This window comes from Lissotriton helveticus, chromosome 1_2 (genome assembly GCF_964261635.1).
Source record: "Lissotriton helveticus chromosome 1_2, aLisHel1.1, whole genome shotgun sequence".
NCBI classification, from domain to species: Eukaryota; Metazoa; Chordata; class Amphibia; order Caudata; family Salamandridae; genus Lissotriton; species Lissotriton helveticus.
The window spans coordinates 62,702,209-62,730,057 of NC_136058.1; the positions used below are offsets into that span (position 1 = coordinate 62,702,209).

General features: G+C 41.5%; 1 protein-coding gene across 2 annotated transcripts in view; it reads right to left on the bottom strand.

The window, feature by feature from the left end:
- LRRC7 (leucine rich repeat containing 7) overlaps positions 1-27,849 on the bottom strand; it is a 2,053,453-nt gene that overhangs the window by 1,231,551 nt on the left and 794,053 nt on the right. For both annotated transcript variants that reach the window (XM_078668793.1, XM_078668795.1), the window contains exon 5: positions 5,480-5,597. In XM_078668793.1, the coding sequence (XP_078524919.1) occupies positions 5,480-5,597 (118 nt within the window). The remainder of the gene's footprint in view (positions 1-5,479; positions 5,598-27,849) is intronic.

Sequence of the window (27,849 nt, forward strand, 5' to 3'; positions counted from 1 at the left end):
GCTGTTTGCTAAGGTGTGCAGAAGAAAAATATGAATGACACTTGAACAGGCTAATTGACAAAGAAGCCTGAATGAAAGCCACTGTAAGCATGCATTATGTTATTTTGCAAGCATGAGGCAGGCCAATGGCAGAATTAGTCTCCAATCCAGGCCTATAAAATTTGATTCTAGATCAAACGGAGCAAATGTGACAAAAAAGGCCACAAATTGTCCTTTGCAAAGGTTTACTTGTAATCTTGCAGTTGCTGAGTGGTCTACACACAGGTGTGAATCTGGGATGAATAAGGTGTATCTTTTATATGCCTCACGATACTTGGTTTGTGCCCCTCCTTTTGCTATGTTCCAGTCACAACAAAGTATAATATGTTTTTTACTAAATGCCCCCAACAATAACAGCGGGTGGAGAGAAGGTCTGGGAGCCTGGTTTCCGCTGGCTTCGGTTGTGGGGGGAGTTCTCAAATTCTCAGTTTTGTCCTCGTGGAGTCAGTCTTCCTTTACCTTACTGCACAGAGCCACAAGAACACCCGCCAAAATTCCTGGTGCCGAATTGTCACAGCTGACACATCTTGTTATTGAATTCTGGAGTACAGTTCCTCATTTAATCCTGCCTAATGCCGAAATATCAACACTTATTTCAGCTAAAAATTATACTTCAAGCCAGAGGGTTTACAAGAAGAGTGCCTTGTTTGACTAGAAGACACGTGTACATTTCCATGGCACCAGTAGCGGATGAATCCCTGAAAGGATGCAAATGCCATTCATTCCCTACATGGAAGGGTATGCTTGTCCTTTATGGCACTGGATTTGCTGAGCCCAATACTTTTAATATAGCACTGACTTATTTGTGGTCCACTCGTGAATTGACACTATTGCCTTAATTGCCAATGGAACATTCTGATCTGTGCATAAAGCCCTGTTATGCGCAGGAGTCAGAATTATTATGTAGACTTCATCACAACCGGTAACTACGTCAAACCTGCAGGTATTTAAACGGGGGTTGCGGAACTGCTAGATAATACTGGGACATACAAATTGTAATGTGAACACCAAATCAGTGTGTTATGCCCAATTTTCGAGGCCAAAACCCATAACAGATAGCAATTATCGCACCCAATAAAACCCCAAACCAAGAGGTGTCAGGTTTTATCGGGTGAACTAATCGATGTCAACCTGTCCAAACCCAGAGAACTAAATGTGCTTCTGTCTATGAAGACAAAACTGATTCGGATCCATTGTTAAAATGGTCCCTCCTCATTTTTCAAAATTATTGAGTGTTTGCTCGTTTTTAAGATAAAAAGTAGGTGTGATTTTTTTCACTTTTATTCTGTACCCATTACCACAAGGCTATTTACACACACAGACACTAGACATGCATACCATCCAGAGTACTCTCGGAGCCACCAGTTGTACACAATGCATTTCTGAATGCGGGAGGCATTGGACCACATTCCTTCAATTTTGCAAGCATTTTTGTAAAAAGCGCAGCCTTTTTACAAAAGTGCGTATTTCGCGATTTTATTGCAAATCGCGGAACCGCGAAATCCCGGAGGGTCTGATTAATAATATACAAAATGAAAAGTAATGGGGAAAGCATGCACACTTTACACACTCCACGTCTAATCTGGATGACATCTGATACATCACCTCTCTGACCATCTCATACACTTGCTTTAGTGTTCGTATGAAGTGTGGCCAGAATATATATAGGAGTTACATCAAGTCTCATTGTAAAATCAAGCTTCACACAAGTTGAAGTTGGGAACAAGGTTTATTCTTAGGAAAAGGATCCCATCCACAGGAACAGTGCAGACAGGCAGGAGGCTCAGCTTCAACTGACAGCTATTTACATAAATAAATTCCAAAGTTCCTGGCAACAAAAGCAGTGGCCTAGAAGGCCACACATCTCCTTCATTTACAAAACAGATTAGAACCATATATGATATATAATATGAGGAAAACAAAAGTGAAAAATAAAAAGAGAATTCACCTTACATAAGCAAGAAATTCACTTTACATAATCTTTAAAGTATGCCAAAGAAGAAGGCACTCTTGTAGACCTACGAATCGTGCCTGAAGTTCCAAGAGAGTCCTTCGAATCCGCAGAAGAGAAGAGTTGTTTGAACCAGAAGAGCAATTAGAGCCATTCAAAACTGCAGAAGAGTCCGCTGAACTACTAGAGTCCCTAGATGAGCCAGGACCAGAACCTCTGTTTATCGGATGAAAAGGTATCAGATCATCTCTGACTACAATCACTCTGTTCAGGTTCCAAATGCGGCGGTCAACAGTTTTGATGGCATTATTAAATATCTTGATAACCTACAAAGGTTCCGGAAATGCCATAGAAGAGCTTCTTTTACAGGGAATTTCAATTAGAACAACAATCTTCTTCACATTCTTTCTTTGGTTATAAAGCTTCATGCCCATCACTGTTTGCACTCCGAGCGTTCTGCAAATCTTTTACCCATGTAAGAGCCACCAATGTGTTGGCATGTCTACCCCTGAAAACCTCAAAGGGGGTTTTGTTAGTCGTGGCGTGAGGGGACAACCTGTAAATCTCAACTTTCTTGAATATTTCATCATGCCAGTCCAACCCATTGGATTTAGCCATCTGAATCGTCTCTTTAAGAACACGATTGAAGAGTTCTACCATTCTATTGGTTTCAGGATGGTGTAAGGCAAACCTCATGTGCTTGATGCCATGTTGAACCAGGAACTGTTCCATTTCTCTGGAAACAAGCTGAACGTCATTGTCAGTTAATATGGCATCAGGGATGCCTTCCCTGGCTAGGAGTTTCTGCAAAAACGTCTTCACATGCTTAGTTTCTATGCCACGTGTAACAGCTATCTCTGGCCATCTGGAGAACAAGTCTACCAGAACCAGAATATACCACTCTGAGCCCAAGGAATGAACAGGACCAACACTATCCAGTCCAACCTCTTTCCATGGACCATCAGGACGATCTCATATAACCATGGGTTGGACCTTCGGCTTAGCTACCCTCTCACTCAAGGCACAATGGACAAAACTCTACCTGTAAATCCATTCCAGGCCACCAATAGGACAACCGCAGCCTTTCCTTGTTTTTTTACATCCCCTGATGTCCTGTATGACGAGCTCTTGTCTGAGGGTAGACGGAGGAACTAACATCAAACCCCTAACTAGTACACCACTGTGTTCAGAAAACTCATTTCTGACATGCCAAAATTGTTCTAATTCATTATTGCTTTTGGGTATGGTCTTCCAACCAGCCTTGACAAGTTCAAAAACTTCAAGTAACACACTGTCCGTGCTTGAAGCCGCAAACCACCTTTCTCTGGTGATACGCTCAACCTCAATGTAACAAACCATGTCCTCATCCTCCTGTTCACAGTCATCAGACGAACCTTGTTCACCACTATCAACCAATTGCAACAATGGATCAGCGACCTTATTCTCCACACCAGGCTGGTACTTGATCTGAAAATCATAATCCTGTAGCGCCACAACCCACTTGGTGATCCTACTAGACATCGCATTGATGCCCCTTTATTTAAACATTTCACACAAAGGCTTGTGGTCAGTCCTGACTTCAAACACACTTCCCCACAAAAGGTTTTTGAGTTTTGAATGGTTAAGGCAATGGATTGCTAATCCATTGCGCTTTGCACGCTTGGATTTGTATCCCGTCCTCATCGCCAAAAGTAAAATAAAGCTTCACGCAAGTTGAAGTTGGGAAGAAGGTTTATTCTTAGGAAAAGGATCCCATCCACAGGAACAGTGCAGACAGGCAGGAGGCTTAGCTTTACCTGACAGCTATATACATAACTACATTCCAAAGCTCCAAACAACAAGAGCAGTGGCCTAGAATGCCACACTCATAAAGAGGTTGCCACAGCTTGTTGGGGTCAACGCAATCAAAGTCCATGGACAAGTCCATTGAACCTAAATATTAGGGAGACTGCTTAGACACTATATACTTGCTGATCCCCAAAATCAAATTTAAGCACTGTTACACCGTACCAATACCAGCCCAGGATTATGTGTATTGTGATCAATATGAAAACTGATAGACACAGCATTCTACGAAGAGCTATTGGTCTTTTTAAAATACCTTAAATCACAGAAGGCGTCTCCATTAAATCATTCTTTAGACATATTTTGTTTTCTCCAATTCTCACAAGAATTTAAATACAAAATTCAGTATCAAGTGAAGGCATGTGCTTTCTACTTTTTTCCACATTCGAATAGTGTGTTCATTATTCCCACAACAAATAAAATAAAACATAAAGGACAGATATATTCATACCTAAAGAAATTGAACAAAACGAGGTTTGTCAACAATAATTCCTGTCAGCCACTGCTTCATTCGCAGAAAAAAAGGTGCATGGCGCAGATGTTCATTCTTAGTAGCCTGCGGCTGGCAGTGCCTAAAGCCAGAGATGCCTCAAACCAAGGCTTTCAAGACTTTATTCTACCACATGCCTCTTTCTTTCACCACTTTACACTTGCCGCCTCTTTATTTCACTCTTGCAGGTTCTCTGTCATCTCAGCTGTCTCCCTTTGTTACTGTTTTCCTTCCTTTCTCTTCCTCCCTCTTTCTTACTTCAATACCCTTTGCTTGCTCTGGATCGGCGTTTCATGATGGAACGTGCGTCCCAGTCTCAAAAAAAGAGTAACAGGCCCCACCTCCTGCAAGCACCTAAACAAATTGAGCACTGTAATGTCCGCAGCACTGAGGTGAGCTTATGAGCAGCTAATTTGCTTTTCTAGCACTGGAGACGCTTTTTAATTTCTTAAGATCTTTAGATACAAGTAACAAGAGTCCTGACCTTTTATCGAACGACATGCCGTTACTCTCTATAGGCTATTTTCAATTAATGACAGTCAACAGCAATTAAAAAGAAATTATGTAAGGTCTTACTATCTACATTTTTACAAATTGTTCAATGCATTGCTTTTAGGAGGGCATGAAGCAATCTAAATTCACCTATACCCAACTGAATATATTTTCTCAAAAAGGGGCAAAACTCCTGCAAAGTTTTTTTGTGAAAGCAATGCAAAACCTGCTTTTATTGGAACAATTCCCTAGTCGAATTCTCTTGCTCAAATTTCACAAAGTTTCCACCTGCGAATTCGAATTTCACACAACCCTAACATTTGTCACAAAATGTAAATATTCTTTTCATGCTCATTTTTCTTTGCTAGGTAGAGTGAGCGGGATGAGGAAGGAAGGTGCGGCACAGAGGGTATTGTGTTGTGATAGGAGTTCTATTTAAAGTAATAGCACATTAATGAGTTAAACATTTGATAACAGTGCCGTTGTGGTCTCGTTGCTGTACTGTTATCAGATAATTATCAGATACTATAAAGGTTCATCACTATTTCTAATATTATAAATAGAGACTAGGACAAAAGATAGCACTTAAGAACGCGTTATGGATTAGGTGAACTAAAAAAATGCAATGCAGGAAGATCTAACGCTCGACAATTCATCCTTACCGTTTTTACTGATGTCAAGTTCTTTGAGATTAACTAAACTGGCAATGGTGGTGGGCAGGTTGGAAAGGTCATTGTCAGGCATACTCAGTTTTCGTAGAGCCTGGCAGCTGAATAATTGCTGTAAAAGAAAAAAAACGTGAAATTAATTAGATCATTTAACAGACTTATTTCATTCAGTTTTACACTTGCAGACAGAACACCTCTGTAGAATGACCTTATCTGTAAGCAGGCCGATTGTATACATTTAAAGAATAATACATTTATTTAAACAAATATGGCTAATATCACAAAGCTATTGTAAACACGAGGCCGGACGTGTATGATATGGCCCTCTTACAATATATTTATTTATATTTATTTATAGAGGCTTTTGTAGCGCGCTCTGTTACTAAAATGATAGTATCCTGGCACGTTCTCAAATGGCTGAGTTACACCTTTTTACTTTAATCACAAAACCATTAATTCCCACAGGACTAGGTTATTCACATAAGCAGAAACAGGCATAAGTCAATGAAATGTATGAAAGGTCGTACTCGTTTCAATAGCCCACGGACGTAATGAATTGAAAATTTAGGGTCAGACAATTTTTTAATGTTGAAATAGCTTTTCGTGGCAAGGTAAAAATCCTTTTTCGCAATTACCTATTCTTCCTTTCAACAATACATCCTTCTAGAAACTGCAGTAATGTGTTCAGTCACTTACACCTGTATCTTTTAAGCCTCCCATTTTCCGAAAATCGTTGAACATGCATGTACATATTTTGTGAAGGTCACCAAAGTGAAGGCTGAGCTGGCTAGCATCCTAGTTGCCTAGGACACCCAGACCACTCTTTAGATAGAAACACCTCTGAAAGTGGCCACAAGTGTGAAGTAAGCAAAATAATGCTTTCTCAAAATCATGAAATAGGAAATTCCATATAGACATACCTAACACACCTTATGCCGTTCTGAACGATTCATAAACTACGCATATGTAAATGACATATTTTTTATAGATGTTAGTGAGAATTACACCTGAAAATTTGGTTTATATGTGCCTTGCTCGTTACGCTTGTATTACCCTGAGTTGGTGTTAATGTAATAAGCATAAAGAAAACAGGCGATTTAATGTATTGTGGCACCCTATATGACAAACATTTCTGCACCTTCAGCTCACAATTTCGGCAAAGATGAGGAATATACTGTATTTGCTTAGGGCCTATTTGCATAACACCTATTACAAGTTTATGCCTAAAAGGTTTCTGCAGGATGGTCATGGACTAAAACAAACTTTTTTAATAGGTTGTTGCATTATAGGGTGATAACATCTGCTAAAATGTGTCGGCAGGCATAACATATTAGGCCCTGGTTTTGTGCTGATTCCAGTTCAAAACAAGCCAAGCAGTCTTGGCGGAGACACCACAGCACAGAGCTATGGACTTCGCCACAATTGTTTGTTTTTGCAATTGCTCATGACAAAAACCATTGAAAGACAGCTACACATAGGTATTCTTGCACATGGGAGTTGTCCTTCAATGGTTTTTGTTATACTGTATAACAAAATCCAATCTAGAAAGGCCCCTGCAAGCAATGTGGCCATCTTGAAGAGGTTTTGGAGAAGATGGTCATCATACCTTGACACACATGTGCATGTATGACTACCATCTCCTTTATGCTTTATTTGTAATCTACTGTTCCAGAATGGACAATGGCCATTTTCAACCAGTCAACTTATAGCAAAGCTAGCACAGATGATGTACACATAAATGTGTGGCCAGTTACAGGATGCACCTACAAGCTCTCTCACAATTCTTTTTATAAGAGTTAAGAAAGTGTGGTGCACCAGAGGATAGGTAATAGAGCACTAGACAAGTGGGAGAAGGAGAAAGTGGGAAGGCAAAGTGCAGAGGTCAGGTTGGGGGTGGGAGACAAAAGCAGTGAAAGACGGTGAGGCAAGAGAGAAAAGAATCCATCATGCACTAGACTCCATGTGAGGCAGAACAAAGAAAGAGCTGATACAATAAAGGGAGAGAGCCATTTACCAGTGAGTTGATCTAAGATGTGACTGACAGCCAATGAGTGGGAAGAAAGAGCACAAAAGATGATCGTTTGAATTGGGCTCATGAAAATCCCACTATACTTATATGTTGAAGTATCAGATACAGTAGCTCCTTCGACAACAGACAGCTAAATATCCCTGTAGGTGGGTTCTATAAATGCTGAAAAAACATCACACTCTCATAGTGAAGACAATTACTTTTTATTTAATATCAATAATGTGATCGTTACATGATGCTTTTATTGAAAGTGCTTTACATAAAATATTGTGGTATGCAAGCATTGCCCCATATACTTTGGACGGATGTGAGGCTAAGCATAACCTGATAACATAAACACGTCTGCCTTACCATTAGTGTAAATACCCTTACCACCTATAATTAGCATAATGTAATCAGTAGTACTGCAAGCTTCCCTACATGTAGATAGCAGGTACACCCAGACAGAATCATTTCTAGCACACAGAATAAGTACAACATAGAAAGGAGTGGAAGCTACTTTCACATAGAACACGTGTTAGGCTCATCAGCCTTATGGTGGTCTTCGCCCAAACCTTTTGCCTTAGACCTTCATTTTTTGCTGGCCTTGTTTCTGTTGGCCTTAGTACTCCGTGCACTTTACTACTGATAACCACTGCTAAAGTGAGTGTGCTTCTAAACATGATAAAATTGGCTAACGCCCTATTGGCAAATTTAACTTACTTGTAAGCCCCTACTAAAGTGGTACTACATGTACCCAGGGCCTGTAAAATAAACTAGCTACTAGTGGGCCTGCAGCACTGATTCCGCCACCCACTTACTCAGTCTTTTAGACCTGGTTCAGGTCTGGCATTGCAGCCTAAGTGCACAGTTTTAAACTGTAATTTTGAGCTGACTAAATAAATCTTTTGCCTGGCCTAAACCTTCCTTTTAAAACACAAGCCACCAATAAGGTAGACCCTAAAGCCTAAACAGCCCATAGTGCAGGGTACAGTGTATCTAAAAAGCTGCACATGTACCTTTAAGTTTTACATGTCATGGCAGTAAAAATAACTCTTGAATTAGTTGTTCACTACTGCAAGGCCTACTTCTCCCATAAGAGAACATTGGGTTACCTTGTAGCATTGATAACTTTCAATTGGGAACAAGTAGAAATATCGAGTTTAGTGTCTAAAGAATTGGAATTTGAAATCCTCTTTAATGGTTAAGTTGAATTGTGAGTCAAGTTCTGAAAATACCACTTTTAGAAATTTGGCATTTTTTTCCCTAACCATTTGGTGCCTACATCCTGGGTTACATGAATAGGTGTAGCTGGCAGTTGGTCTTTGTGCATTGTTCCCAGACAGTGTGACAAAGAAGAATAGGTGTTGGCAGGATGGGACATCTCTGACTTGATGAGGGGGGAGCTGTCACCTACCACACTTGCACATCACAGAGACCACACTCATAAAGTGTTTAATACTAGTCTTTTGTGTCCCTTGAGATGCTGGGATGAGGGCAGGAAGGCAGGAAAGAGTGGAAACCTCCAGAACCTTCTCCTTCTTCAAAGTGTGCACAATGTGTAAATAGTGGACCCTCAGACCCACCTGTTCGGTACACCTATGGACCTGTGGACTGTTCTACTGCTCTGCAGGAAGGACTGCTGCTCTGGTGCCCTGTTGCACCTGTGTACATTGGTGCCTTTTTGTGTGCTGGGCTATGTATGCATGGATGTCTGTAGGTGTTTTGCATTGACCCTGTATGCTAACATAGGTATTTACTGTAAGAATGTGAAACGGCCGTGCCTATTAGATCTAGACCTGTTCTAGAGTCACAATCCAATGGTTCATTTTCACAGCATGAACATGTAAAGGGGAGAAAAGTTGTTAACAGATAGTCAATTAGCTAATAATACTCTTTGATACATATTAACCCATGGACAACTACATATGGTTAGGTAGTTTATTACAAAGCCAAACATAACAGGCCATAAAGGCACCTCAACACGAGAGTATAGAAATACAAAGGAATTATCACGAAGCCAAATATGTGAATCCAAATTAGGCTGTGCAGCATAAACAAAACTAATACCTCAAGAAGTAAGATACAGAAAATCAGGAAGCATGAGTCCACATTTCCCTACATCGGGGGTTGAAGAGTGAAAAACATTACATCTATCTCTACTCTAACTCTAAGTTGACATCCCCACATAAGTATTTTCAAGAAGAAGGGTAAAAGGTGTCAGTACGTGGAGTCTTCCTAAGAAGCCTCTCCACCATCAATGGGTCAAGTAGCATAAAACCACCATCGCAAAGAAAGAGCTCGGTCTGGGATGCTCTCTCTCTGAAGGCAAGAAAGAAGTGGGGCTCTTTCCCAAGATTCACAATCAGTTCTTCACAGGTAGAAATCGCATCATGCACTTTGGTGACGCAATCCACTTTGAGTACAGTATGTATGTACTTCTCCACGGTGTTGTCCATGTACCTTTCTTGCAACAATTTGACCTAGGCTCCCAGACTTTTTTCCTGTGTGATTGGGAACATCCTTTCTTTATTGACCTAAGCCATATGATTGAACTTCCTGCCCTTGCCTAGCTAGTAAAACAAAGACATTATTCTACCTAAAATAGTGCTTCTTCACCTGTAATACAAAATGTGAGAAATAACAAATGCCATAGCACACATGAAACTCAAATTGATAATCCTAAAGTGAGAGTTGTTAGGGACTTGCTTTTCAGGTCTTCAATTTCAGCTAACATAAGAATGCATAGTATCAGCTTTTACAAATTTACATACACATTAATATATTTTCAACTAGTGCATTTGCCTACATACGAAATATCACAGCTATTGAGCACATTTAGTACATGAATATTGTCTATTTTTCAACATGAGTTCTTCATGTTAACGTTTTCTGCTAGTTACATTCATTCTCTATGTTAAATCTTCATAATGCTTGTCAATAACCTAAAATACATCACGTAGTTACATTAATACATTGCACAATTCTAACACTTCACATTAAAACTGTTTTAAGATTATATGGGGGAGCACTCTACGCATGATTGTGATGCACCCTTACAAATGAGATGAGATTCCCGCTCCATCAGGTGTATGGAAATTTCTGGATGAAATCTCTAATCCAACCTATATGTGCCTATAGGGTCTCTAGCACCAAAATTCAGACTGAATGATCACTTTAACATGTGGGTAAATTATCACAACATCAGACCTGCACTAGACCTAATAAAACTATTTGCAATGTGGCTGGCTCAACTTGTTGATAGCCCTAGTCAAACAGCGGGGTGCACATTTCATCTAATTTCCCCACAGCAGTCAACGCTCAAATCCAACTACAAAATTGGCCGGAACATACCTTTACCTTACTACAGCTCCTGAACTTTTGAACCAAAATTATCCACATATAAGAGACTAAACAAAACTACTCCTACTGTACAAAGCTGCTGGATTTGAAACAGCAGCCAAACATGACCCAGGAGCCCAATATGAGAAATTCTACCTCTGCTCCAAACAATTTGGAAGGAAAAATACAGAAAAATACCTAGGGCGTCAAAGCAATATACAAATATAGCAAGCACAAACGGTCTTCCCTGAAAAGTTAATGTCAAAATCTAGAATATCAGTGGCATAAATCACAGTCTAAAATGAGCAGATCTTATAAATGTAATAAAAAGGTTAGCTAAGGGCCGATTGGAAAGTTAAATACGACTATATTTCACTATTAATCAAATGTTAACACCCAGAAACCCTAAAGGAATCCTAAAGGCTACTCCCTAAAACTGAGAAGAGCTATTGCAGTTAAAAAAAATACATAAACGAGCTGTGTAACTCCACTGTAAACAAATATCAGCCACTTATGCATTGACAACTTCCATACCATTTTTAGTGGAGGAAATAAATATGAATCTGATTTAGTTTTTGATGGATGCAAGATATTCCGTTGACCTGGATGTGTTGTGCTGTGTTTTCATTTTGCTGTTTGTGTGTTGCAAAACTACTTTACACATTGCTTTTAAATTAAGCTTGGATGCTTTGTGCCAAGCTACCAGAGGGTTAAGCGTAGATTAATTTGGAGTTTGCCTATCTTTCACCCCAAAAGAGATTGTGGTTACTGCATGAGTATGGCTTCATCCCCCCCCGCCCCCCAAAACCAGTAACCCACTTTCCTGCACCATATTATTCACGGGCAACATCAGTGAAAGTTTCCTTCGAGCATAACAGACAAAAGCAGTACCAATACCCTTACACAGAGAAGAGGTACGGATAGGGCTGTAGAAGTGAAAAATTAAATAAAGAGAAGATAAATTAAATTCTATTTAGGGCACTTAAAAATACCGAGTATAAACGGTAACATCTAAAGAACACATACATGCTATAAGCTGTGTGACTTCAGTGTGAGCATGGAAAACAATGTTTCAAAAGTAATAGGAGAGATAATAATTCTACTGGTTATTACACATAATGGACAATGATACCATAAATTACAAATATCTAACTTCACATTGTCGTGATCAATACAGCTACCTTTATTTGTACATATAAGACACATTAGCCCTTGCATTTAGTAATGATGTAATCTCCTCCTTTAATTAGTTCCTTCAAATAAGATAACACCTCAGCATTCTCCAACCAGTGCAAGATAAGTTTTAAATAATTTTAATTTTGCAAGTCAACTTTATCCTGCTGCTCATTTCCAAAATTAGCAGACACCTACAGTATCGATGTGTCTGACTACTCTTTCTTGACAGACTAACCAACAAAGGGAGCCAACATGTATTCAATCCATGCAATGAAAATGACCAGCAAAAACACTTGTCCCTAGGAATAAAGATTTGCATGAATGCAAAATCATAAAGACTGAAAGAACCTTACACAACAGGTGTGGACAAGCAGACTCCAGGATGTACACCCAATTCTACACTTGACGCGTGCATCATTCATTGCGTAAAAAAGGATATTAAACAAGGGCTTCAAGCACAATCCTTGAAATTTATCTCAGTCTCCCCATTCATTGAGAGCTTACACCTCAGCACCATAAAGTAAGAACACATCGGATAACTTTCCCATTATACTCATTGGGAAAAAAAGCTACAGAAACCACTCCACAATTTCAAAATGCATCAGTGAATTCACCGTAGTTAGGAATGAAGCATTAACAGTAGGTAGATGTCACTCTAACACAATTTTTAGGTCCTAGTGAGAGCCACATTTTGCACACAAATACGTGTTCTTATTTGAGTATGGGAGATACCGGTTTATTTTTTTTTTTAAAGCTTTATTTATAGTTTTTAATACACAGAGTTGGAAAGAAGTATGTACTTAAACAAAAATTGACACTAGCCTGCCCGATAATTTTATCATTGCAACATATACTGCACATTTGAGCATCCCACACCACCAGAAAAAAACAGGTAAGCAAAGAGGTAAAGCTCCCACACAAGTATGGCGGGAGAATGTGAGTTTACATCAGGCAGCAATGGTCTTTTAACTTATGTCAGGGGGCACCATGCCAGCTAGATGTTTGTATAAATCAGTTCCCTGTTGTTCGCGGCGCTGTAAGTAGTCGCAGAGTGATTGCCAAATGTCACGTGGGCAAGAGGAGGGGAGCTGAAAGGAAGCATATACTTCACTAGTAACCTCTTAAAAGGCGAGGCTTCTAAGCCATCCATCCAGTGTCAGGGTGCGCCAACTGCCCTAATGGAGCTATCTCTTGTTTGACCGGCAGAAGAGGCACTTGCTATAACCTACATGCCACCTTAGAATGTTCATGAATGATTCCAATAACGCAAGAAGTGGGTCAGGTGTCATCGTAAACCTTACCTTTAGGTAGAGTTGGTCAAAGGCAGCTATCCAAAACTCACCTATGTGAGTACACGTCCAGTTCATGTGGGAAAAGCCAGCATAAAGAGCACAGCACCTAGGACAGTGTGAGGACCTAGAGAGATCCAGTTGAGACAAAAAACTAAGTGTGATTTAGGTGCATCTGGGGAATTTAAAGTGAATCAATTTATGTCTTGGGTTGGGAGAAATCAATGTGATTTGTAGACTGCAAAAGTACATATTTTATCTGGCAAAGGCTGTTGTAGAGATGGCCATCTCTAACAGAGAGCAGGGCCAAGCTGACATGATAGGGTACAGAAACGGAGTGTCTGCCATTGGTGTATTCTATCAGTGTGGTGAGAGGAGTGAACTTAACAGGGGTGAGGGGATAAGCGGAGAGCTGAGCATGCAGTGAGCTATGTAAGCACCGCAGATGAAAGTGGTCCATACAGGTAGCCTCAGGAAAGTGCATGCTATCATCTTGTGAAAGAACATTTCCGCCCCGGAAAAGATCCCCAAGTGTGTGTAGTCCATGCCACATTAGTGTGCTTTTGATAAGCACTTCAAATATAGGGGGGGCAATTTATTATCCGCAAGAGGAAGGGCAGGAGATTGCAAGAGGTTCTGCCCTTGGAATCTGAGGAGCTTTACCCATACCCAGCAGGTGGTGGAGAGAGGCAGATGGTGGAGAGTGGCTGGATGTTTGCGGGGCCAAAGGATGTCCACGTGAGAGGAGCGTAAGAAGGGGGATCTATACCACCTGGTCGCTCTCCGGTCTGTCTTAGGTGATTTGTGCATCTCTGTGGTACCCATCCCAGATCAACCTCAAGAACAAGCTCTTCAGCGTTGAAAAAAACATGTTAGTAAGAGGTAACAGGGATTTTCAAAAATAAGGGAGGGCCTTCATTTTGACAATGGCGATGTGGCAATCTGGCCCACCATGGACAGGGCAGACAAATCTAACTCTCAAACTGCGTTGTTAGGTGTTCGATCGCTGGGCCATATCTAAGATGCAGGACCTGTTCCTTGTCAAGGTGTACATGGATGCCAAGATATTTAACTGTGTCCTCGCACTACCGAAGATGGAAACATGACGTGGGAGCTGTAGTCTCAGTAAGCAGGAATAGCTCGGACTTTCCCTAGTTTATTTGGAACCCAAAAAAGCGACCAAATCTTATGATCTCGCAGACGGGGGGACGGAATTTTTTCCAAGGAGTGTTGCACAAACAGTAAGATGTCATCAGCATATAATGAAAGTAGCAAGATGTCAGTCGTGTAGTGTAGGCCTCATAGGAGGTGCCGCTTTTGCAGGTGCCGAACCAAGGGGCCCATAGCTAATGTGAATAATAGAGGAGATGGAGTACATCATACCTGCTTAAGTTTGATACTTTTACACCAAATTCTAAGTGGTTTGCTTTCTCTGTGTTGACAGCGAGTTTATTCCAAAGACAGTAATACTGCAGAGATGACAATTTTTTATTGTAGTCTGTTATCTGCATAAAGCAAAATAGAGACAGAGACCTTCACCATTTTAAATCCAAAAGCAGGGACTTTCGAAAAATATCTGAGCGGTTCAGGCAAATACCGACTGACTCGACTCCAAAACCTCCCAAAAGAAGGTGGGACACGGGATTCAAGAAAATGAAAGGCCACCGTTGTGGGTGGAGAAACCTTGTGATGTAGCTAACCCCTAGCTTTACGCATTGTTTATTCTTGTTTTTGTTTTCAGTTGGCAATAGTTTCCTAAGCAATATTTGCAGGTGCCAAGTCCTACTACGTTGGATCATTTTAGTAAGCATGGCTTAGCTTTCATGTCTATTGGTATCTGCGCCGTTGCGGCAACTTCGTATGCATTATTAGATATTTTGGGATAAAACAGTGCAAAGTGGCTTGGTGCCTCACTTGTGCTACTTCTCACTCCAAAAAATGTTTGGACGCAAAGATTGATTGACGCTATTGTTTTCCACTGGCAAGCAATGTCACAATACATTAGTCAATCTGGGACAGGATATACTTTTGTTGACTACTAATATTTTCTCATTGGCAAAAAGGCTTGAAGAGAATTTGTGATTCATGACTTACTTTCACAGCATGTTTGAAGTCTGAATCTTCACCACATGCATAAAATTCACACACTGATGTTTGTTGCGCTCAAAAAACAGTGGGAGCTTTTTAAGCTTTACAAAAATTTGGCCTGGGTGAGCAATTCATAAACAAAATACGTCTGTTGTACAAAAATCCTTCTGCATGGGTAGAGTGTGGAGGCTTTGTCTCAGACCCAATTCCAATCAATAGAGTCACTCGTCAGAGCTTTCCCCTTTCCCAGTTACTCTTTCTGCTAGATAGGGAGCAGTTGGCAGCCTCACTACGTCAATCTGCCAATATTAGGGTATCCCTCTTTCGACAGGAGATTAAAAAATTTATTTATACGCAGATGATATTCTACTCACACTCACAGATCTACCCACGTCTTTACCGTCTATACTATACATCATAGATGACTTATCCTCCCTTTCAGGATATAAAATTAATTGGAGCAAAAGTGAAGCATTACCCATCTCGAATGGGACTACAATAGCGGCTATTCAAGGCTTTCCCTTTCAATGGCAACCTTCTCGCCTCAAATATTAGGCATACTAGTGAACAAAGGTCTAGAGGGTATGGTTATGATAATTTGAATCCCCTCATTGTTCGGATGCAACAAGATTTTTAAAAATGGAGGGCACTGGGTCTCTCAATGTGGGGCAGAGTATAAGCCGTTAAAATGTCTCTCGCGTTTTTTATATGTTCTTGGTATGCTTCCTGTCCAGGTCCCTTTGACCATATTGCGCTCAATTGACTCTAAGATAAAATCCTTTGTATGGAACTCAGCTAAACCCCGTCCCTCGGCTTCAAAATTAAAGGCTCACTGTTCCTATGGAGGAATGGGCTTACCTGGAACATTATGCCCTTGCATTGCAGTTTTCTCAAATGTCATACATGCTTTCAAAGGCGTCTGATATACCACAATGGGTACATCTTGAACACTATCTTACATGAACAAAAGCAGGTCTTTCTGCCCTGTACGGCACTGATTCCCATCCCCGTGAGTCTATAAAACCCATTAGCTTGTCTATGCGCGGGGCTTGGCAAAGGGAGCACCGTTTACTAGGCTCACATCTTCATCTTCATAGAAGAGTTCCTTTATGGAACAATGCTATCATCCGTATTACTAGACAACCAATATCTTGGCCTACTTGGGAAATAACAAGTATTTCTACCCTAGATCAACTTCTTTCCAGTGGGGAACTTAAAACATTTGTTCAAATACAAAAGGAATTTAATTTGCCTCATACACAACTTCAAAAATATACACAGTTACGACAGACTGTGCGGAGGAGTCTAGGGCCTTCACCATGGCTATTACAGCATTTGCCAATTGTAGCATATCTCCATACCTGGAGACAGATTAGAGGGGCTACATCTGGTTTGTATCAAACACTCACATTGCATCTTTTTTCACAACCTTTATCACAAGCCTTAAGTATTAAATAGCAAACCATATTATCAGTCTCCTATAATGATGAAGATTGGTCAGAGATTCTTGATAATCTAAATGGGGTGCTCTCGAAGCACAATTGAAATTGTGTCTATTTAAAATTTTGCATGATTGGCATTGATCACCAACAAAGTTACATAGAACTGTCTTGATTCCCCATTCTAATTGCTGGAGATGTGATAATACAACCAGTAACATTTCTCATATCATTTGTGGGTGCCCGAAGATCCAACCCTTCTGGAATTATATAGGTACAACCTTACATTCTACTATGCCTCTACAACTTTCACTCTCACAGGCCACCATTCTTTTGCATGATATACAACAGTCACAAGCACTTTCTAAACCTCAATATCGACTTTTAAACACAGCTTTAGCTACAGCTAAAATCTGTATACTACGGCAATGGAAGTCACCTCAACCACCGACGCAAGAAACATGGTTGGTGGCTATGATCCAAAACGCTTCTTATGAGCGTATCATTTACAACATTCAGGACCAGTCTGATCTGTTTCTTTAAGTATGGTCACCTTTTCTGAGTCCACATACTAATACTAATGATAATAGTTAATCTGCACAGTAATTAAACCAAATCAGTTTTATTCCCACTTATTATTGGTGATTAGTTATTTTAACGCATACCATGTCTGTTTTCTTTCTCCCATTGCTTATGGAGACTCCTTTTATAAATATTCATGTATATAAGTTTGCACCTATCATTATATATCTTTGTTTATATGTTTTTTTCTTTCTTCTTTCTCTTTTTTTCTCTTTTCCTCTCTTTCCCCTCTTCATAAACATAGTATACTTGCTATTTTTTCATATATCCTTTCTGCTTCTTCTCTATATATTTTATTATTCCTTATCTGTCCCTATCTTCTTCGTGTCTTCTTTTTCTTACTTTCTCTCCCCTGGATCCGTAACAATAAAGTAATGTAGCTGTAATTTAATTTAATTTTACCTACACCATTGATCATCAATCTTTTCTCTCTTTCAATCAACACATATATTTTATAATATGGTAAGTATTTATTCGCGTTCTCACTTAGATTGTCACCTCGTTTATTTATATACATCAAGTTCAATTATCTAATATTTATAAATATATTAAACCTATCCACACTTCTCTTCCTCAATTGTTTTCCTTTTCGAGAATACATTTAGATACCATTATTCTTCATGCTTATACACTTAACATCTCTTCTTTTCTTTTGAGCTCCTTATGTTGCTCTCCCCTCCCTCTGTATTCCCTTCCTTTACCTTCTTTCTCTCAGGGGCTAAATATCAAATCAAATATTTATATATGTATATATAATCTGGTTATTTATTAAGATGTTTATTATATTTCCATATACACCAATTTCTATCTATTTATTCTAAGAAACAATAAGTTATTGTATGAACTTTTATGAAAATGTAATAAAAAGCGAAAAAAACAAACCAAAAAAACAGAGGGAACTGTTTACCCTGCAAATCTGATTTATTTTGTGAGACTATATCCAAAAAGGCCTTTTAATGACTGGTACACACATATCTAAAAAGAGAGAATTAATCATTTTTGTTTGGTTTCTTTCCCAAACTTTAATTATCTAAATCAATGGGCTCAGATTTATTAATGCTTTTTACTGTCACAAAGTGACTGAGTTTGCCTCAAAACCTAATGTCTCCTTGAAGGAGAGGAGGCATTAACAAGGGGAAATGCTTTTATTTCACAAAAACACCCAACCAATGCATGTGTGCTGAAGTGCATAGCACACATCCATGCGTGGGATGATTCTGAAATGTGTTTAGGCATACGGATTTCTACTGAAAGGGTATGCTTCCCGGACAATTCATATGCTCACCTCCGCACAATTGTGCGAGGCTGTGCATCACGCAAGGCTGTCTAATTAGAGTGCCAGCGCACAGGATGACAGCAGCAAGCAAATGTCATTAGATATGTCTCTGTACTGTATTTTTCCCCTTGCCCAAGACAGTGCACAAATTAGTAAATCTGCCCCAAGGTGTTTTGTAATTATATTTACATTATGTGCCCTACGAGTTTTGGGTTAAGAACATCCATCAGTGGAAATTGTTTTGGTTTGACATGCATTTTCTGAAAATGTTTTTTTAACAAACAGCTAAAAGTTGGAAATTATCTTATATTTTGGGTACTTAACACATTCACAACATTATCATATGCCTACCATCCATGTTGAAATTGATGTCTGCTACTCATAGTTACCCAATGTTGATAACCAAAACAAGTAGTTGAATTCTGATGTCATGTCTAACTTTTTTCGACCCATTTTTATCCGTTTTGTTTTTTGTTATAATGCTTTGAGGTGAAATTGTAAAGTGCATTTGTTCATTATGCCATTAATTCGCATGCCTTATTGCTGCAAAGACACAATTGTACTCTATGTTCAAGTACAACAATCCTTTACCGTACCATTTTGCTTTGATAACATTCTTGTGTATGTCGGAATGTGGTCTATCAGTAGGGGTAAGTAGGTACCTACCAAAAGTAATAAGGTCACAATCACAACTTAAGCTGCAGTCAAGGTCTCAATTAATTATTCCCTTGCTCAACGCTTGGTAGCTGGCTGCAATAAGGCTGGCTTAACTTAGGAGACAGGTGTGTAAAGTATTTGAAAACACCAATACATTAAATGAGTAACACACAACACACAATAAAAATCCAACACCAATTTCTACAAGTAGGAAATATTTTTATAATTAAATGACATCATAACAACAAATATCCAATGTAGGGAACCGGAGATATGAGTTTTTAAAGAATAAACACTTTCTAATGCCTATAAGTCAAAAGTTCCACTTTGGGACATTTGATCGCAGTTGACTGGGACAAAGTCAAAGTTTCAGGCCGACCGTGATGGAGCGTGGCTCGGATACACTTAGAGGTAGGATCTGGTCATTCATTTACCTTCTGACTAAGTCACTTTTTTGGAGCTTCTTCTATCGACATCGAGCGAGGCGCCTCATCAGGTCGGCTGTGGGTTTGACGCCGGTGGCTTGGCTCAGCGCAATGGAGACAACAAAAAACTCTGGAACTTCAGTGGGGCAAACCAGAATCTCAGGCTGAGTCACAGTTTAAGGTCACTGGCTTGACTCTCATCAACAGGTTGGTCACCTTATGTAGCCTTTTGACAAAGCTTTTGGATCTTCTTCCAGAAGGTCCTTTTGGAGTTCACAAGTGTCCACACACCAATCCAAGGTTCCAGAAGCTCTGAGTTGATTCTTGGGATATTGGGACTATGTTTCACACCATGCACCTGGCCAAATCCTTTGCAGTGCAGCTGAAGGTGGTCAGCTGTTTTTTCTTGCTGGAGATGATGCAGGTTAATGTGTTGATTTCAGGAGTCCACTCCTTCACTTTTCAGAGCAAAGCAAACACCTTAGGGCCTTATTTCTAAAGTCTGCAGCAGGTGCAGTCATTCAGAGTGCAATTCTCTTGATGCAAGCCAGAGTTTCAGCAGGGCAGTCCGTCTTCATCTTGTAGTTTCAGTCAGGGATCGGATTTGCTGGGCAGCTTTTCCATATTCATCAGTGTTCTTGGATGACAAGGATGGGGGCATCCCTGACCAATGGGGTGCAGGGTGCCACCCTCAGGTATGACAACTTCCTCCAAAGTGAGGCACCTTTGTGTCCCAGAAAGCATGTCCTTTAAAATCCAAAATGGGGAAACTCTTTCATCCAGGTTAAGATCTGGCTAAGCCAACACAAAGGCATGGCGAAGTTTCACTAACACTCCTTTTGCAGCCAATCTGCTAATTCAATTACTGGACCTCCTGTCTGGCTGCAGTGCAGGAGGTGGGGGTGAGTGTATGTCCTATCTTAACTGTCATTCTGTTTTTAAATGCCAGTTTGGCTACTCCACCCCAATCCGGCCTTTTGCTCTGGAGCTGCAGATCTCCTCCCACCAGATAGCTCACTCCTATCAATAGCTATATATTTTTTAAAGTATTTCAATGTTAGCTTATGGAGCAAATGCGCTACCAAGGGAAACAATGAAATTGACAGTTTTCCCACACCAGGGCCTATAAAACATCTTCTAAAACATCCTTGCACATAGTTACAAGGCACCCTATCACTGAGGCACTTATGGGACACCTTAGGGGGGCCTTATATGTATAAATAAGGTCGTTTAAGACTTTGGAATTACCTTTAAGTCCACAGTTGAATTTGCAACTCTAATTTTAAAAACAGCCTGCCTTTAAATGACAGCAGGCAACACAGCAATGCACACGTAAGAGCATTAAATTTGCTGGGCCTCAAACCCTACTTGCCCTACCATATACTAGGTGCTTACAAGTAGGTTACCATACCAGTTGTAATCACACATAATTTCCATATTTCTATTACACGGAGCACTGCACTGGGTTAGCAGAGCCCAGGGCAATATCAGAGTTAGTTACCACCAGTCTCAGTCAAACAAATGGGGTGATCAGGGCAAAAAGAATGACTTTCTCACAGTGTATTTGTCTTTTCCATATAAAAGGAGAACTTTAGTGTGTGATGTAAGCTATTTTGAGTAGTACAGCTGATAGGTTGAATTCCCACTGCAGTTCTTTTCATCACAGTCAATCAAGGAAGTCTTTTGTGTTTCACATTCCTATGTGTAAAAAAGTGAATTATTGTTGAGGATGTATGGAAGCCTACCACAAGTAAAACAGTCAGTAACCTGTTAGGTCCAGATAAGAGTTTTATTAATTTGAATCTGAGCTCATCCCTGGCAGCTACAGAGCAGACATGCTTAACTTAAAGACAACATGTAAAGCATTTAGAGGTACCAAAACAGTTAAAAACACAATACAAATCCAATTTTAATTCTCAAGAATAGAGTAACAATTACTAAACAACATGACACCAAAAGGACAACAATCCAATAAGGGGAACCAAAGAAACACATTTTTTAAGATTTAAGAGAAAAAGCTCCATGAAAAGTGATGCACCAGTGATAGTCAATGCTCATAATTGACAAAGATGTAGGTTCAATTTCAGTCTGACTGTGATGGAGAGTGGGTCGGATACACAAAGCAGGTTCAACTAGGCCACAGATTTTACCTTGGGACATTGGCCCTGTTTCACAAAGGTGATTTACACTTTTGAGTAAGTTTACTACTGATCAGTATTCACAAACTGCACTGTTGCATTAGCTTACACTTTTTGTGGTAATTTACACTTTTGTAGTAAGTTCAGCTCTACACGGGGTCAATAACTGCTACTGCAACACCCTCCCAAAAATAATGGAGCTAGGGACTTAAAATAAAACTCCATTGGAAATAATGATAAATTTAATTATTTAAAATTATTTAAAATACTTGGAAATATAAATACATATAAATAAATGTTATTGCATTAGGTATAATGCTATATATTTTCTACAATCATTTATATGTATTTATATTTGTAACTGGTTTAAATAATTTCAATATAATTTAACATTATTTCCTATGGTGTTTTATTTTAAAACCCTACATCTATTATTTTCTATGGGAGGATGTTGCTGTACCAGTGGTTGGTCAAGTGTAGTGATGGACTTACTACAAAAGAGCAAGTTACTACAAAAGTGTGGTTTGTGAATACCGAAAAGTAGGAAACTTACCAAAACGTGGAAACTTACTCAAAAGTGCCATGTGCGAATCAGACCCTTAGAGCCCCATTAGGATATGGCTGAGGAGTCCGCGGCGGACGGAAAGACCGTGCACCACTTTTCCGCCCGGTCGACAAGTCGACCGGGCGGAAAAGGGTTCAATATGGTGGCAGTGTCTGTTAGACGCCACCAGCCATATTTGGATGTGGGCTGGAACATGCTTTTGGAAAGGCATGCAGAGTCTGCTTGCAGGGGCCCATTGCAGGCCCCCAGGGACTCCGGGTGGTAGGGAGTGCACATGGGGGGTACCTATGGTACCCCCCTGCAGTTCCATGCAGAACATGACAGGCACCGGGCGGTGCCTGACATGTTGTGCATGGAAGTGCACAACATTCCTCTCCGGCATTGTGGCGGGTGGGGCTGAGTGCATTCCACGGGAGGATCCGCCCGCCTTCCTAATGACGCCCTTAGTTTCTGAAATGGAGGTCAGAACCCACCACCAGGACAAGGTTTCAGGTTGTATCTGAGGAAGACCTCTTGAAAATGGATAGCTATTGGATAAGGTCCTGCTGAAGCCATTAGTTAGGGTGGGAGGGTGGATGGAAGGAAAAAGTTCCAAGTAGGAAAATTCTAATTTTATGCCCAGAAAAATCAGCGGGATAATTTTTGTGCCTTCGCCCGGTCAATATTTCTATGTACGGACATAGGGTTGTTTTAGAGTTTGGAAGAAATGGTACTCCGTTGTAATGGAGGACCCACCCTCTCAAACAATCTAAAGGTCCGCTTTGCCTGATCTCCTGATGGGTGGACCTTAAGTATGTCCGGGACTGCGCCTACTCCAGCTCTGTCCCTGACATATTCCTCCTTTTGTGTTGGAGGTTCACATATAACACAGTCCGAAAACTCCCATGGTGAGAACATCATTAATGTTATTTTTTTCCAAAACAAAATGGTACTTTGGCAGTTTTTTTTTTGTAAAAGTAAATGGTTGTGAATGTTTGGCAGGTACCAATCATGTTTGATGAAACCATTTGCCAAACTTTGACAGCATTAACTTGAACTGCGGTGAAGGTTATTTCTGAGAATGTTCAATGCTTTCCACAGGGAAGGTATACAATTGTAAATTTCGGCGGGTGGAAGACCCTTCGTATGGTGCGAGTAAAGTACTCTGCCATGCTGATGGATGTACCTCCGCTTATCAAACTCTAAATCAGACTCTTTGTCTATTTTTCAGAGCTCAGAATTCTCCCGCAGGACAGGGTTACAATCTGTGTCTTACAACGTGCTCCACAAGGCCAGATACCTTCTGGCCTTGTGAAGACCTGCTGAAAGAATTTGCTCTTGCGAAGAAGCTTCAAATAAGGCCCAGCAAAGCCACTCCTTGGGCAGATTTGCTTGGGTGGTTAATCCTGGTTCTCTGGAGATCTGGAACTCCAAAAATCTTTCAAACATTTTCAGTCCCAACTTTTCAGTGATGTTAGGAGAAGTCCAGTTAGACACAGCCAAGGTTTCCAAAGTGTGACGGGGAGTACTTGGGAGTCAGGCCTCACTCTAGCAGAGGCCATCATCAGGGTCCAGTCCAGATCCAGCTGCAACTCGTCAGGTGGAAACATCATGAAAAAGCCTCTTGCGTTGTGTCCTTGTAGCTTCATAGGATGTCAGTCAACTAACACTTGGAGTCTACTAGGTTGTCCTGGGTAAAAGTGAGAACAGATCTAGTCCTCCGAGTCTCCTCATAGGTCCCAAACAGCATGTGCAGTCCCTCTTAAAGTGTTCTAAGGGTGGTGCATTGAGGTGCCAGATTTATGGAAGTCATCAAATAGTGGCTAGGGATGTGTTCTGGCCCTCTCAAACCACTGGGGTAGATATTCCCTGGGGCAACCCTACCAGTTTTAGCAGCAGCTCCTGATTGCCCGACTGCAAACAACTGAATGTGGCACCTTACTCCCAAAACCCAACATTGGGAGCCCTTCTCCTCCTGTGCACAGCCTCTGTGAAAACCTAGAAGTGTGGCCAGGGTGATGAGCAGTCCCCTGGTCTGCGGTCACTCAAATCCAGGTCTGACGGTAGCTCTCTTCACACTGGGTTTGATGCCAGCTCAACTAATTGTACAAAGGCTGGTTCTCTCCAGGTGTCACCGTACATTTACTCGAAATAGGTCATGCCCCTTTGAAGTTAATTAAGATCCTGGACCCACCTTAACAGATCTTCTTGCCAGAGGGAGAAAAGCACTTCCCTACAACCAGGTCTTTGTGTCTGCTCATGGAGCAGTGTTGGAAGCGGTTTGTTTATATGATATACTACAGTGGTTAAATAATGCAAAGAGTCCAGAGATTCCCTCAGAAGTGTTCAGGGCTCGGGCGTGGCCGAGCTGGCGACTAGAATGGGCTCCTAACTCTAAAGCTCAGGGCCGGCATGCTGTTAATGCCACCAGTCGCCTAATATGGGCAATTAAACTGCTAACCTATGCCACTAATGACCTGCTGATGGGGCGAGGACGACTCCGGTTTCAAGAGCGGAGCACGAAGGTGCTGGCAGTCTGAAGATCCCACGCCCGCAATCCTGAGCCTTGCGCATCCCTCGGAGGCCTGAGTCGGCTGTAGACTTGGGTGAGCCTGGGGGCGTGGCTCAGCTTGTGCGGCAACGCAGAGGGCCTCTGGCTCGAGAGTATCACGCTGTGGAGCTGCGGTGCACCAACGGTCTCCCTGCTCTGCTGGTGTCTCACTGCATACGCCTGCCCTGATGGTACCCAGAATGCTGGGCGCACTTAAGCGGACTGGAGGCGGCCCGATTGCTGACTCGATGAAACGGTAGGTGCCTGCTCACGCATGACTGCCGGAGGCACAGATCATCTCCATAACCATGCCGCCTGCTTTGGGATTGACTGTGGATGCTCCCGAGACCTGTCCCACGCGAATGCCGCTCCCATGACAAAGTTGTGGGGTGAATGGCCTTCCCCTGCCACATTTGTTCAAGCTGCCTCATTGATCCACAAACCGCTCTTGGGGATGTAACATACATTGCTGCTGGCCTTACCCAACTACACCCTCCTTGTTAAGTGTATTTTGTTCTCGCTTGCATCTTGGTTGCCTCATTGTGCTGATACATTGCTGGCTCATTTATAGGCCCGTGTCTGAGTTGATCACTACGAAGAATAGTTGGCTGCCTCAGGTGCCCTCTCCCTACTGCCCTGTCAGGCCCCTGGCTGTGCTGCCATTCCTACTGTGCATCATCCTCTGCCGTGTGTAACGATGGGCCGCACGGACCCGAAACAGAAGCAATTGAATTTCGATGGGGGCAAGAGCGCCAGGTGGGACAAAGTGGATGGGGCCTCTGGCCTGGAGCAGGCTCCACTTGATGGCGCTGCAGCAGTTATGGCTGAACTCAGCGCAGGATTCCAATCAATAGACTCACGGCCGGAGACCCTTACAACTCGCCTAGACGATATTAATGGGTGCCTAGATGTGCATGATACCCGGCTAGACAAAGCAGAGCAGCGAATTTCTGACTTAGAGGATGGGCACCCCTCTATCCAGAAAAGACTGGACAAATCTGAAGGCCTCGTTAAGCAGCTTGCGATGAAGGAGGAGGATTTGGAAGCGCGCTCGCAAAGAAATAACCTGCGGGTGGTGGGCATTGCAGAATCCACCAGCACAGGCCCCATGCCCAAGTTCATCGAAGCTGTATTGACCGATCTCTTCGGTAGGGAGGCCTTCTCTACCACGTTTGTTGTTGAATGGGCGCACAGGTCTATGGGTCCGCCTCCACACCCTGGAGCGAACCCCGGAATATTATTGCCAAGATGCTCAATTACAGTGATCGTGATACGGCGCTTCGCTTGTCCAGGGAATGCGGCTCGCTTACTTATCAAGGCTCCAACATATCCCTGTTCCCCGATTTTACACCCATGGTGCAGGAGGCCCAGTGAAAGTTCGTGGAGGTGAAACGATTGCTACAGAAAGCCAACATACGCTATGCGATGCTATAATCCGCCAGGCTCAAAGTTCAGATTAGAAACAAGTCACAGATCTTTGATACGCCAGACGCAACAGCCAAGTTCTGGAAAAGCCACTAACAATCGATGCATAGACAAGACAAGGAAAACTGACATCACTTTGAGGCCTGAAACTCCTTCTGTACCCACCGTATTTCCTCCCTTTTCGTCATGTCGCAATTGTGTGGTCTGTGCATGTTGATCCGCAGCCCTTAACAATCCTGGTTATGGCCGAGCCATTCTTGCCTTAGCTTTTCTTGTATACAATGGCATGGAACTGAGAACTGATGTTGGCTGAGTGGACAACCTCCAAACAGTGACTATTTCTACACAGGATGGCTCCGTTGGAGCATTGCCGCTTCACTCAGGAATTTTCCCTATGCCACTTCTTCCTCCTTTCTTCCTTCTCCCCACTTTCCCTTTTTTCCTTGTGTTCCTTGTTTGTTTCTTGGGATTCACTGGGTGCCGTATATTTGAGTATCCGATGTGGGTGGTAGGGATGCTACAGTGGGATGTTTATTTGGGTGTATGTTTTAGTAGTTGTTTTGTTTTCTTGGAGCATAATACCATGTGCGATACGACAAGCCTTAGTCTCCTGTTATTCACACACATAATCAACTATTGGTGATAATGTGACCATGAAAGAAACCACAGTTACAGATCTACATGTTAAATGCCTGTCCTGGAATGTTAGAGGACTCTCATGTCTTTAAGTCACGGTGTATGTATCTCCAAACATGCCGAAGTCTTACGCTCCATTCGGAGCAAATTGACAAATATTGAATAGAAATTAAAAGACATAGATATCCTCATGCAAACGACCCCATCCTTGGCGGTTCTTCGGGATCGTTCAGCTTTGATGACCAAATTTACAGACGCTGCGGCATGGGAGGTTACATTTCTAGGTGAATATGCTAGTGCGCGGACATACGGTGAGGGAGACCGACCCGGCAGAACACTTGCACGCCTACTTAGACCACAATACCAGTCCACTTCGGGACCTGATGGACTTAACAGGGATTTTTACAAACCTTACCAACACGAATTAACTCCTCGCCTCCTGGAAGTGAATGACAAATCATTGAACTGGCGCCCTCTCGCCGGCTATGCATGAAGCAATTATTACAATATTGCTCAAACCCGGCAAGCCTCCCCAGAAATGTCAGTCCTACAGACCACTCTCGCTGTTAATCCATGATTACAAAATTCTCACGAAAATACTGGCTACTCGATTAGCGTTACTCGTGAACACCACACTATGCCCTTTTCAATCTGGTTTTATACTATAACACTCAATTTACCCACGATTTTTTCGGTATTAAACCAAATGGAGCCCACCTTGCCAGCAGTCGCAGTGATGCTAGATGCCGAAAATGCCTTTGATTCTTTGGAATTACCTTTTTTAAGCG